General features: G+C 46.9%; 2 protein-coding genes across 2 annotated transcripts; both read right to left on the reverse strand.

The window, feature by feature from the left end:
* Nucleotides 1–9,056: 9,056 nt before the first annotated feature.
* Nucleotides 9,057–10,512, reverse strand: LOC110581902 (tigger transposable element-derived protein 1-like). Its single transcript, XM_021691820.1, has one exon. It carries the CDS (start codon nt 10,346–10,348, stop codon nt 9,539–9,541), a length of 810 nt encoding a protein of 269 aa, XP_021547495.1. The 5' UTR covers nt 10,349–10,512; the 3' UTR covers nt 9,057–9,538.
* LOC110581928 (CENPB DNA-binding domain-containing protein 1) lies at nt 10,387–10,962 on the reverse strand. Its single transcript, XM_044911321.1, is given in 3 exon segments — nt 10,387–10,411; nt 10,503–10,704; nt 10,707–10,962. Coding segments are annotated over 3 exon segments (483 nt in total).
* Between the last annotated feature and the right edge of the window lie 826 nt (nt 10,963–11,788).

An 11,788-nucleotide genomic window follows, 5' to 3' on the forward strand; every position in this document is an offset into this window, starting at 1 on the left:
TTAACCTCCATGTATTTGTGTTCTTCCTGGATTTTTTCTTGTGGTTGTTTTCTACTTTCATAGTGTTGTGATCAGAAAAGATGCATGGTATGACTTCAGTCTTTTTTAATTTCTTGAGACTTGTTTTGAGGCCTAACGTGATCTATTCTGGAGAGTGTTCCATGTGCAGTTGAAACAATTGTGTATTCCACTGTTTCAGGATGCAATGTTCTGAACATATGTTAGATCCATCTGTACCTATGTGTCAAAGCCACTGTTTCCTTGTTGATTTTGTTTGTATGATCTATCCATTGCTGTAACTGGGGTGTTAAAGTCACCTACTATTACCATATTACTATTGCTTACTTCCTTTATGTTTGTTATTATCTGCTTTATGTATCTGGGTGCTCCCATGTTGGGTGCATAAATATTTGCAATTGTTACATATTCTTTTTTTAAAAAGATTTTATTTGGGCGCCTGGGTGGCTCAGTTGGTTAAGCGACTGCCTTTGGCTCAGGTCATGATCCTAGAGTCCTGGGATCGAGTCCCACATCAGGCTCCCTGCTTAGCGGGGAGTCTGCTTCTCCCTCTGACTCTCCTCCCTCTCATGCTCTCTGTCTCTCATTCTCTCTCTCTCAAATAAATAAATAAAATCTTTTTTATTTATTTATTTGAGAGAGAGCGACACAGTGAGAGAGGGAACACAAGCAAGGGGAGTGGGAGTGGGAGCAGGAGAAGCAGGCTTCCCACTGAGCAAGGAGCCCAATGCGGGGCTCGATCCCAGGAACCTGGGATCATGACCTGAGCCAAAGGCAGACGCTTAACGACTGAGCCATCCAGGCGCCCCTGCAATTATATATTCTTGTTGGACTGTTCCCTTTATGATTATATAGTGCCCTTCTTTGTCTCATGTTAGTCTTTTTTTTTTTTTTAAGGAACTTACAGGTGTGTTTATTTTTTGAGAACTTCCAGAATTATCTCCACTTCATAAAGAAAAAGAGAATTAGAAGGAATCATGCAGTTCTATCTTAAGAAGTAATCCCAGCTGTGCCACTTTATTTATAGTATCATTGGCCCCTTCAGTCACTAACCTGGTATTAAGTAAGTTGAGGAAGTGCCTATTCTTTTTTTTTTTATGTTATGTTAGTCACCACACAACACATCATTAGTTTTTTATGTAGTGATCCACGATTCATTGTTTTCATATAACACCCAGTACTCCATGCTGTATGTGCCCTCCTTAATACCCATCACCAGGCTAACCCATTCCCCCACCCCCCTCCCTTCTAAAAGCCTCAGATTGTTTCTCAGAGTCCATAGTCTCTCATGGTTCATCTCTCCCTCCAATTTCCCCCCTTCATTTTTCCCTTCCTTCTCCTAATGTCCTCCATGCTATTCCTTATGTTCCACGAATAATTAAATCATATGATAATTGACTTTCTCTGCTTGACTTATTTCACTTAGCATAATCTCCTCCAGTCCCATCCATGTTGATGCAAAAGTTGGGTATTCATCCTTTCTGAAGGCTGAGTAATATTCCACTGTATATAGGGACCACATCTTCTTTATCCATTCGTCTGTTGAAGGACATCTTGGCTCTTTCCACAGTTTGGCTATTGCGGACACTGCTGCTATGAACACTGGAGTGCATATGGCCCTTCTTTTCACTACATCTGTGTCTTTGGGGTAAATACCCACTAGTGCAATTGCTGGGTCATAGGGTAGCTCTATTTTTTTTTTTTAAGATTTTATTTATTTTTTTTTTAAGATTTTTTTTTTTTTGAGACAGAATGAGAGAGAGAGAGAGCACATGAGAGGGGGGAGGGTCAGAGGGAGAAGCAGGCTCCCTGCCGACCCGATGCGGGACTCGATCCAGGGACTCCAGGATCATGACCTGAGCCGAAGGCAGTCGCTTAACCAACTGAGCCACCCAGGCGCCCCAAGATTTTATTTATTTATTTGACAGAGAGAGACACAGTGAGAGAGGGAACACAAGCAGGGGGAGTGGGAGAGGGAGAAGCAGGCTTCCCGCTGAGCAGGGAGCCCGATGCGGGGCTTGATCTCAGGACCCTGGGATCATGACCTGAGCCGAAGGCAGACGCTTAATGACTGAGCCACCCAGGTGCCCCTCTATTTTTAATTTTTTGAGGCACCTCCACACTGTTTTCCAAAGTGGCTGTACCAACTTGCATTCCCACCAACAGTGTAAGAGGGTTCCCCTTTCTCCACAACCTCTCCAACATTTGTTGTTTCTTGCCTTGTCAATTTTTGCCATTCTAACTGATGTAAGGTGGTATCTCAATATGGTTTTGATTTGAATTTCCCTGATGGGTTAATGATGATGAACATTTTTTCATGTGTCTGTTAGTCATTTGTATGTCTTCTTCAGAGAAGTGTCTGTTCCTGTCTTCTGCCCATTTTTTGAGTTGATTATTTGTCTTTTGGGAGTTGAGTTTGAGAAGTTCTTTATAGATCTTGGATACCAGCCCTTTATCCGTAGTGTCATTTGCAAATATCTTCTCCCATTCTGTGGGTTGCCTCTTTGTTTTGTTGACTGTTTCCTTTGCTGTGTAGAAGCTTTTTATCTTGATGAAGTCCCAAAAGTTCATTTTTGCTTTTGCTTCACTAGCCTTTGGAGATGTATCTTGAAAGAAGTTGCTTTGGCTGATGTCAAAGAGGTTACTGCCTGTGTTCTCCTCTAGGATTTTGATAGATTCCTGTCTCACATTGAGGTCTTTCATCCATTCTGAGTTTATCTTTGTGTATGGTGTTAGAGAATGGTCGAGTTTCATTTTTCTGCATGTGGCTGTCCAATTTTCCCAGCACCATTTATTGAAGAGACTACAGTCTTTTTTTAAAGTCTATTTTGTTTAGGGGTGCCTGGGTGGCTCAGTGGGTTAAGTGCTGACTCTTGATTTTAGCTCAGGTCTTGATCTCAGGGTCATGAGTTCAAGGCCCACATTGGGACCTACTTTACCAAAAATAAATAAATAAATAAATAAATAAATAAATAAATGTCTTTTCTGTCTGATAGAATAGTCTTTTCTTGTCTGATAGAAGTATTGCTACCCCAGCTTTCTTTTTACTTCAATTTGCATATTAAATGCTTTCCCATCAGGGCACCTGGATGGCTCAGTCATTAAGCATCTGCCTTTGGCTCAGGTCATGATCCCAGTGTCCTGGGATGGAGCCCCACATTGAGCCCCCACATCGGGCTCCCTGCTTGGCAGGAAGCCTGCTTCTCCCTCTCCCACTCCCCCTACTTGTGCTCCTGCTCTTTCTATCTCTCTGTCTCTGTCAAATAAATAAATATTTTTTTAAAAAGTAAAATAAAGGGGCGCCTGGGTGGCTCAGTTGGTTGAGCGACTGCCTTCAGCTCAGGTCATGATCCTGGAGTCCCTGGATCGAGTCCCGCATCGGGCTCCCTGCTTGGCGGGGAGTCTGCTTCTCCCTCTGACCCTCCCCCCTCTCATGTGCTCTCTCTCATTCTCTCTCTCTCTCAAATAAATAAATAAAATCTTTTAAAAAAAAAAAGTAAAATAAAAAAATAAATGCTTTCCCATCCCTGCACTTCCGTTTTTTAAAAAGATTTTATCTATCCATTTGAGAAAGAAAAAGAGCAGAGAGGTGGGGGTTTTTTCGTATTTAAAATGTTCTTTTTTAATTTGTCGTTTAAAAACAAACTTGAAAGAAGCAACATCCAAAACTTGCCCTTTGCCTCTTGCAACATAAATTATGTATAGTTCAGAATGATCACTGATACAAAACATGCCAAGGACAGGGCGCTGGGGGTGGAGAGAGAGGGGGCGCTTTAAAAAAGGGAATCATTTCATCCATTGTTACGAAGGACCAACCTTGCTGTACAGGATACACACAACACAAAATAAAGTCTTCACGGCATTCACACTTGTCAGCAAGTTATTTTTTAAAAAGGGGGAGGGTCCTGGAGGTGAAGGGAGAAGACTATAAAAAGGAAAAACTGGAAATTGGAAATGTACAAGTGTAAACCAACCCAAAATAAAAACATGGGGGGAGGGAGGTGGGGGTGCGGGGAGAGGAGGGAATTCAGATGCAATTATACAGGCGGGGTACTTAAAAAAAAAAAAAAAAAAACCCAACAACCAAAATTCCAACCTTGTAGCTTGGGTCTGAGTTAGTTTATATAAAAATTAAAAACTGTATGAGATTTCTTCACTAAATTCTACAGGACTATCGGATACCTAGCATATGCTTATAAAGTCTGCCCCATTCCCTTTTCCCAATCCCAGGGCCCAAGCCCCAACTAGAGCCTGATTCACAGGAGCCAATATCCCCCTCCCTGTAACCTAGACCTTTTGCTTTTGGAAAAGGAATATCCAATGGCTTTGGGGGCAGCAGCCCAGTCTCCCCACTGTCTGATTAATGATTTAATGTCATTTGCTCAGGTTGCCTGGGTGGCACAGTTAGATAAGCATCTGACTCTTGATTTCGGCTCAGGTCTTGATCTCAGGCTCATGAGATGGAGCCTTCTGTTGGGCTCCGTGCTCATCAGGGAGTCTGCTTGGCTTCTCTCTCTCTCTCTCTCTTTCTCTCTCCCTCCCTCTCCCTCTGCCCCTCCCGGTCGGTCGTGCTCTCTCTCTCAAATAAATCTTTTTAAAAAAGTCAGTTGCTCAACCAATTGAGCTACCTAGGCGCCCTGATTTCTACATTTTAATGGATCCATCTTCAAACCTCCATCTTGCATGCTTCCTCCAGGGGAAGAAAAAGTTTTCAGGTATAGTCTAATATTCCAGGGAAAGAAAAGGTTTTCAGGTATAGTCTAATATTTGTTTGGGCTGATAGAGCATTGTGCTCCAACAGGAACCCACTCTGGAAAACATATGGAGGTTCCTCAGAAAGTTAAAAATAGAGCTACCCTAAGATTCAGCAATTGCACTACTAGGTATTTACCCAAAGAATACAAAAATACCAATCCAAAGGGATACATGCACCCTGATGTTTATTTTAGCATTATCTGCAATAGCCAAATTATGGAAACAGCCCAGATGTCCATCAACAGATGAATGGATAAAGAAGATATGGTATCTAGATACAATGTAATATTACTCAGCCATTAAAAAGAATGAAATCTCAGGGCACCTGGGTGGCTCCGTCATTAAGTGTCTGCCTTCGGTTCAGGTCATGATCCCAGGGTCCTGGGATCGAGCCCCGCATCGGGCTCCCTGCTCAGCCAGGAGCCTGCTTCTCCCTCTCTCACTCCCCCTGCTTGTGTTCCCTCTCTCACTGTCTCTCTGTCAAATAAATAAAATCTTTAAAAAAAAAAAAAAAGAATGAAATCTTGCCATTTTCAAGGACATGGATGGAGCTAGAGAGTATTATGCTAAGTGAATTCAGTCAGAGAAAGACAAATACCATATGATTTCACTCATATGTGCAATTTAAGAAACAAAACAAATGAGCAAGGGGGGGGAAAAGAGAGAGAGGTAATCCAAAAACCAGACTCTTAACCATACAGAACAACCTGATGATTGGGGATTAAGAAGTGCACCTGTGATGAGCCCCGGGCGTTGTATAGAAGTACTGAATCACTATATTTTACACCTGAAATTAATAACTAATATTACACTGTATGTTAACTAACTGGAATTTATTATTTTTTTGAAGTTTAGATTTAGATTTAGGTCAATCAAAGTGTCATGTTTAGTAAAGATGTTTATTGGCTTCCAATGTATTTTTAAGTTATGGCTTATTATTTAAATTTTAGGTAGTTAACATACAGAGCATTATTGGTTTCTGGAGTAGAATTCAGTGATTCAGGAGGATGGGAGGCAAGGGTCAGAGGGAGAAGGAGAGAGAGAATCTTAAGCAGGCTCCACACTCAGCGCAGAGTGGGCTCGGTCTCACGACCCTGAGATCATGACCTGAGCAGAAATCAAGAGTTGGACACTCAACTGACTGAGACACCCAGGCACTCCTAACTGGAATTTAAATAAAAATTTAAACAACCAAAAAAAAGAAAACCTTTGCCTGAGTTAGCATTTTCCAATCATTTCTTGGAATACCAACAGATATTTTTGAAAAGCAAGAAGGTAGAAGCCAACCACTAGGGATACCTGGGTGCCTCATTTGGTTAAGCATCTGCCTTCAGCTCAGGTCATTATCCAAGGGTCCTGGGATCGAGCCCCGCGTCAGGCTCCCTGCTCAGCAGGGAGTCTGCTTCTCCCTCTCCCTCTGCTTCTCTCTTGCTCTCTCTGTCAAATAAATAAAATCTTTAAAAAATAAAAATAAAATCTTTAAAAACAAAAAAATAACTAAAATAACAAAATTTTGTTCTTCATCACTTGGACAAAGTGCAGCGCCAAGGTCCATGCACTGGTCCCCTCTACCAAGTCACAAAGTTCTGGATGTCTTGGTGGCCCTGCTCCACGCTGCCTGGGCTCTGGCTCAGATGTTGCTTCCTGGTCACAATCTTTAAGCCACTCCACGTGCCTTTCAACACACCACTTACCTCATTTGCAAAGTATCTTCCATTTCAGACTAGAGACTAGAAAGGGCCCCAAAGTTGCAGAAGATGTGGGGTGCCTGGGTGGCTCATCAGTTAAGCATCTGCTCTTGGTTTCAGTTCAGGTCATGATCTCAGGGCTGTGAGACTGAGCCCTGCATAGGGCTCTGCGCTCAGCGGGAAGTCTGCTTCTCTCTCTCTCTCTCTCCCCCTCCGCCCCTCCCCTGGCTCACATGCTCTCTCTCTCTAAAGTAAATAAAATCTGGGCGCCTGGGTGGCTCAGTTGGTTAAGCAACTGCCTTCAGCTCAGGTCATGATCCCAGGGTCCTGGGATCGAGTCCCGCATCGGGCTCCCTGCTCTGCGGGGAGCCTGCTTCTCCCTCTCCCACTCCCCCTGCTTGTGTTCCCGCTCTCACTGTGTCTCTCTCTGTCAAATAAATAAATAAAATCTTTAAAAAAAATAAAAATAAAAAAAAATAAAGTAAATAAAATCTTAAAAAAAAAAAGATACAGAATATACCTAGCAGACATCTGGCCATGTCCATAGCACTTTTGCTGGCCAGAGGCCTCTACTAGACAAATTTGGGGGTGTGACCCCGGTAGACCATGATGAATTTGAACGGTCCATCAGCCTGAGACTGCAGGTCAATAAGGTCCACCTGGCACCAGCTCGTCTCCACAAACATCAGTCTTCAACAACACACCTTTCTCTACAGGATGCAACTTAACGCTGGCAGGGTTTGCATAGCTTCAAGCACAGGAGTATGGCTTCCTGCGTCACATTCTTGTATCTCTTCAGCTCTGCCAGCATCCTAGGCTCCATGCACAATGCTAACATGGGCTCATGCAGCACATCCTACATGTGATCATTTTTGACATAGTAGCAAAAGCTCGAGTTGCCTTCTGACAGGGGGACAATTAGCATTTCCTCATTCCCAAGGCAAATGAGAAATCGCTTCAGTTGGCAGAGAGAGAGGGTAGATTCCTCTTTTCTGGTTTGGTATGTTTCACTTGTTCGACTAGCTCGCTGTATTTGTCACTCGAAATACATGGAATTGTCTTCTCTCTTTTTAGACAGTAAAAGGTTAAAACAGTGATAAAACTGTTGTTTGGCATCACACCCAAGATCCTCCCTGGATGCAGCTGGGAACTGAGACAAAGGTGAGGAGCTGTACTGGCTGGAAACTAGAGCAGGTACAGTTTACTGAAAACACTCGCCCAGGTCCCCCTGCCAGGGCAGCTGGGCACTCACTGACCAGCAGGCTTGGACTCCCAAATGGAGATGGGCCACATGCCCCATGGCCAACTAATAACAAGTGACTCTTCCCTTACCTGATTAATGTCCCCAAGGGTGTTTAAAGTCAGGCTCTGATCCGACTCTGATTCTACATTAAGTGGTGCAGGCACCCAAATGGGAGAAGCTGACCAGCAACCCTGGGATCCCAAGATACACCCACGGTGGCCACTCCCAGGAGATCCCAGAGCTGGCCCCACCACTAGGGCAGAAGAGTTGCCTGCTCGGCTGCAACAGGTCCAGCCAGCAGGTAGTACTCATTTCCTGCATGTAATTTGAGGTCAAGTCTGGGCATATCTCAGCCAGGTGTGCGCAGGTGTGTACAGAAGGCAGATGGGAGATGTGTGGGCATCTTGGCCCCAAAGCAAAACCTTCAGGTCAAATTTAAACAATAACCAATCCCCTAAGCTAGCCCTCCCTCTCCCCACTCCTGTGGAAAGAGGGTAGGCTCAGGTGAAGGCTTTCTGCAGCAGGAATCCATGGCTGGAAACAGACCACTCACCTGAAGGCCTATGTGTCCGCCAATAAGGCCAACCTGCTCCCCAAAATCCACATCCTTACCCAAACAGCTCACATTCCCGAAGGCTGCCTTCTGCAGGGCACTGGGTGGCCCCCAGTCTTCCCTCGTGGGATCCGGGGCCTTTCTCCAAATGCCACCCCTGTCTGGAATAAGCCGTGTCCACAGGGAGAAGTCACAGGGGCATGGCAGAAGTCAAATGGAAACCAGTAAACAAAGGGGGTGCAAGGCAGAGAGAGCAGGGGAGGAGACGAGAAGAAAGGAATTAGCATCCAATTTTGGCCAAGAGAAACCTGCAGCCATGAGGATGCCCCTTGCTAGGGGCTGGGAGGCCTGGTGAGTATGCTGCCTCCCAAGCTCACCCACCAGGGGTTGAAGTCTCTCCTCTCTCCCTAGCCAGTCAGTGGGGACACAACACCATTCCAGAGAACAGGACAGGCTGACGATTAGCACCCAAGGCCCCAGAGGAACAGAGTGCGGAGGTGTGTGGCCAGGCACTCCTCCCACCCAAACCTACTCTCCGTATCACTGGGTCTCTTTGGAGGCTCATCTGGGGTCAGCCTTTTCTGTCTGCAGGGCCTAAAGCCCAGCTGAGAGATGAGATGACCAGAAACCAAGCAAAACCCCTCTCCTGACTGAATGTCCACACAGCTCCAAGAGTCCCACACTAAACAGAGGGAGAGCTCACAAGCACAGGAACACTGCTGGGCATGCTGCACAGTGAGCCGGGCTTTGTCAAAGACTTCCATTAAGAAACTTGGTACGCTTTCCTCCAAAGGGCCCAGGACACACACACACACACACAAATCACACTTGAGAATTCATCACGGCTTTTAAAACCATGTATTTGAGAAGTTCACTTGGGATAAGAAATTATTTGCTGATAAAAATCATTTGGGGAATTAACATAATGAAATGGAAAAATTCAGGCCATTGCAACTTCAACGTGAACAAAGGGAGTCATGAGGAAGCCCTCGCCCTGACAGAGTCCTGTGTGCCTGGCGCTCCCAAGCCCCTGCCACCAGCACCACCACCACTACTTGGGGCCTCTCTTCTCCTTGAAAGCCTCCCGATAGCAGCTGATGATGTTGTTTATGGCCCGGCAGACTCTGAGGCTGCGCTCCAGGTTGGGGTCATCGCCACTGATGATCTGCAGGCCAGCATCACAGTGTGCCAAAGCCATGGCCTGGTGTCTGGCGGTGAGCTGGGCGAGCCATCCTCACCCTCCTCTGCAGTCGCATGACCCTCTCCAGTCCCATCAGCTCCTCATTGGAGAGCCCGCCCGGGGCTCTGCAGCAGCTCCACCACATCTGCCTCGGTCACCTCTCTAAAACCCACACCATGGGCCAGTGCCAGGATGTCCTGCAGGATCTGCGGTAGAGTTGCTACATGCAGCCTGTTGGCATCCTGCTGGATGCCCTCGCGCCACAGCTTCCTCCACCCCCCATTCAGGGTAGCTGGCGGGACCTCCTCCCAGGACTCAGAGATGTTGTAGGCGGTGTCAAGAATGCTGTAGTCTCGCCAGAAGTCAAGGACCACCGACTGCTGGTCCCTGCCTCCCACCCGCAGCGCCAACAGGCGGAAGACCGTCCGTGGATAGAAGGCCTTGAAGGTGGCAACAATGCCCTGGTTCATGGGCTGGACGAGGGCCATGGTTTTCTTGGGCAGGTACAGCACACGCACGTGGTCCGAGAGGTCATCCAGGTTCCCAGGGTGGCCAGGGGCACGGTCTAGGATGAGCAGGGCTTTGTACGGGAGGCCATACCAGGCACAGTCCCTCTCCACAGCTGGGCAGAAGTGCACAAACCACTCCTGGAGGATGCTCGTGGTCACCCAGGCTTCCTTGTGTGAACGCCACACCACGGGCAGGTTGGGCCTGGAGCAACCCTTGAGGGCATGCAGGTTCTCCAAGGGATACAGCAGCAGCAGCTTCACCTTGAAGCCGCCAGCCGCACTGCCACCAAGCCGCGGCGTCAGGAGATCTCGGGCAGCTTTGCACCCCAGGGCTGACTTCTCCTCCAGGGAAAGGAGCATCCTGGCAGGCAGTCGCTTCCAGAAAAGTCCAGTCTCATCCATGCTGAACACCAGCCAGGGTGTGTACCCGCCCTCCTGGATCACTCTCCGCACAAGGGCGGGGTACTTGCGCACAGCTGCCACAGTTGTGCCCACAGCCTTGACACCCACCCCAAGGCCAGGCAGGCTGTGGCGTGCCTTGAACCACGTGAACCACCCTCAACTAGCCCCGAAGGTCTCCGATTGGGCACCCTCACCCTGCTCCCACTTGAGGTCCTCAAACAGGCTGTGAGGCTTCTCCTGGATGAGGATGGCACTGATGGGCACACTGCGCTGGTTCTGGTCCTCGGTCCACACGCTTAGCAGCCGCTCCATGTTCTCCACCACCAGGCTGCGGCTGCGCGTCAATCTGGTGGCCGCTGGGAACTCGCTTGCATCTTCTCCTTGTTGTCACAAATGGTAGCCACAGTGGAGGTGGACAGCCCCAACACCTTCCCGATTCTGCTACGCTTCTCTCCAGCTTTGAAGCGCCACAACATCTCAAGCTTCACCTGCAGGTTGATAGCCTCGCGGTCCCCCTCGGTGCTTTGGCGCTGGCTTGCACTGGGCGGCCTCTTCAGAGGGATCTTCTGGCCAGAAACAGAGGAGGCTCTATCTGCATCCCTCTCTCCAGACATAGCTAAAGAATATGTGTTTTCCCGCCCTGTGCCTGCTGATTCCAGTGCCGCTGCTGCCCTGGCCCTGACCTGCTGTAAAATGGGGAGAAAACGTTTACTGGTGGGAATGTAGACAGGCTTGGATGATCCTGTTAAAGACCATTAATAAATCTCCCTCATTTGGCCACAGAGCTCACTTCCCACTGGATGAATTCTGGCCCCATGGACTAAATTAACTTCAGCCTCAGTAATGCGGCAAGCCTCTGAAAACCCACTACGACTTTAAAACAATGCCTCCCAATGGCCATACTGTTCTAAGTCAACTACTTCAGCCCGCCTCCTGAAGGATCCAGGGTAACACAAGACACAACAAGCTGATGTCAGACCAAAGGCAGAAATCAGAAATTAACAGGTTGCAGGGCGCGGGGGGAGGGGCCTCAAAACATTGTGGCTGGGTACAGGAATTTATAACAACTGTTCATAAAACTGAACTCTGAGCTTTCAGGCCGCCAAGGAGGAAAACAAGAAGCTGTCCAGTTACAAGAAATGCATTTTCATGGCTCTGAGCTTGCAGAGACCCTAAACAATATAATTAAGGATATCAAAACTCACAGTTTTTGCTTTGTGTTGCTTTGTTTGCTTGTTTTGCTAGAGGTAAGAACTGACCTTTGAACAACACAGAGTTAGGGGACCCCCCCAAGCAACTGAAGATCCACTTATAACTTCTGATTACTAATAACTTACTGTTGACTGGAAGCTTTACCGATAACATAAGCAGTCAATTAACACACACTTTGTATGTTATATGTATTATACACTGTATTTTTACAATAAAGCTAGGAAAAAA

The sequence above is a fragment of the Neomonachus schauinslandi genome, chromosome 16 (genome assembly GCF_002201575.2).
Source record: "Neomonachus schauinslandi chromosome 16, ASM220157v2, whole genome shotgun sequence".
NCBI classification, from domain to species: domain Eukaryota; kingdom Metazoa; phylum Chordata; class Mammalia; order Carnivora; family Phocidae; genus Neomonachus; species Neomonachus schauinslandi.

What these genes read in the sequence shown, in the direction of transcription:
- LOC110581902 (XM_021691820.1), bottom strand. Translation starts at nt 10,348, where the DNA reads ATGGATGAGACTGGACTTTTCTGGAAGCGACTGCCTGCCAGGATGCTC.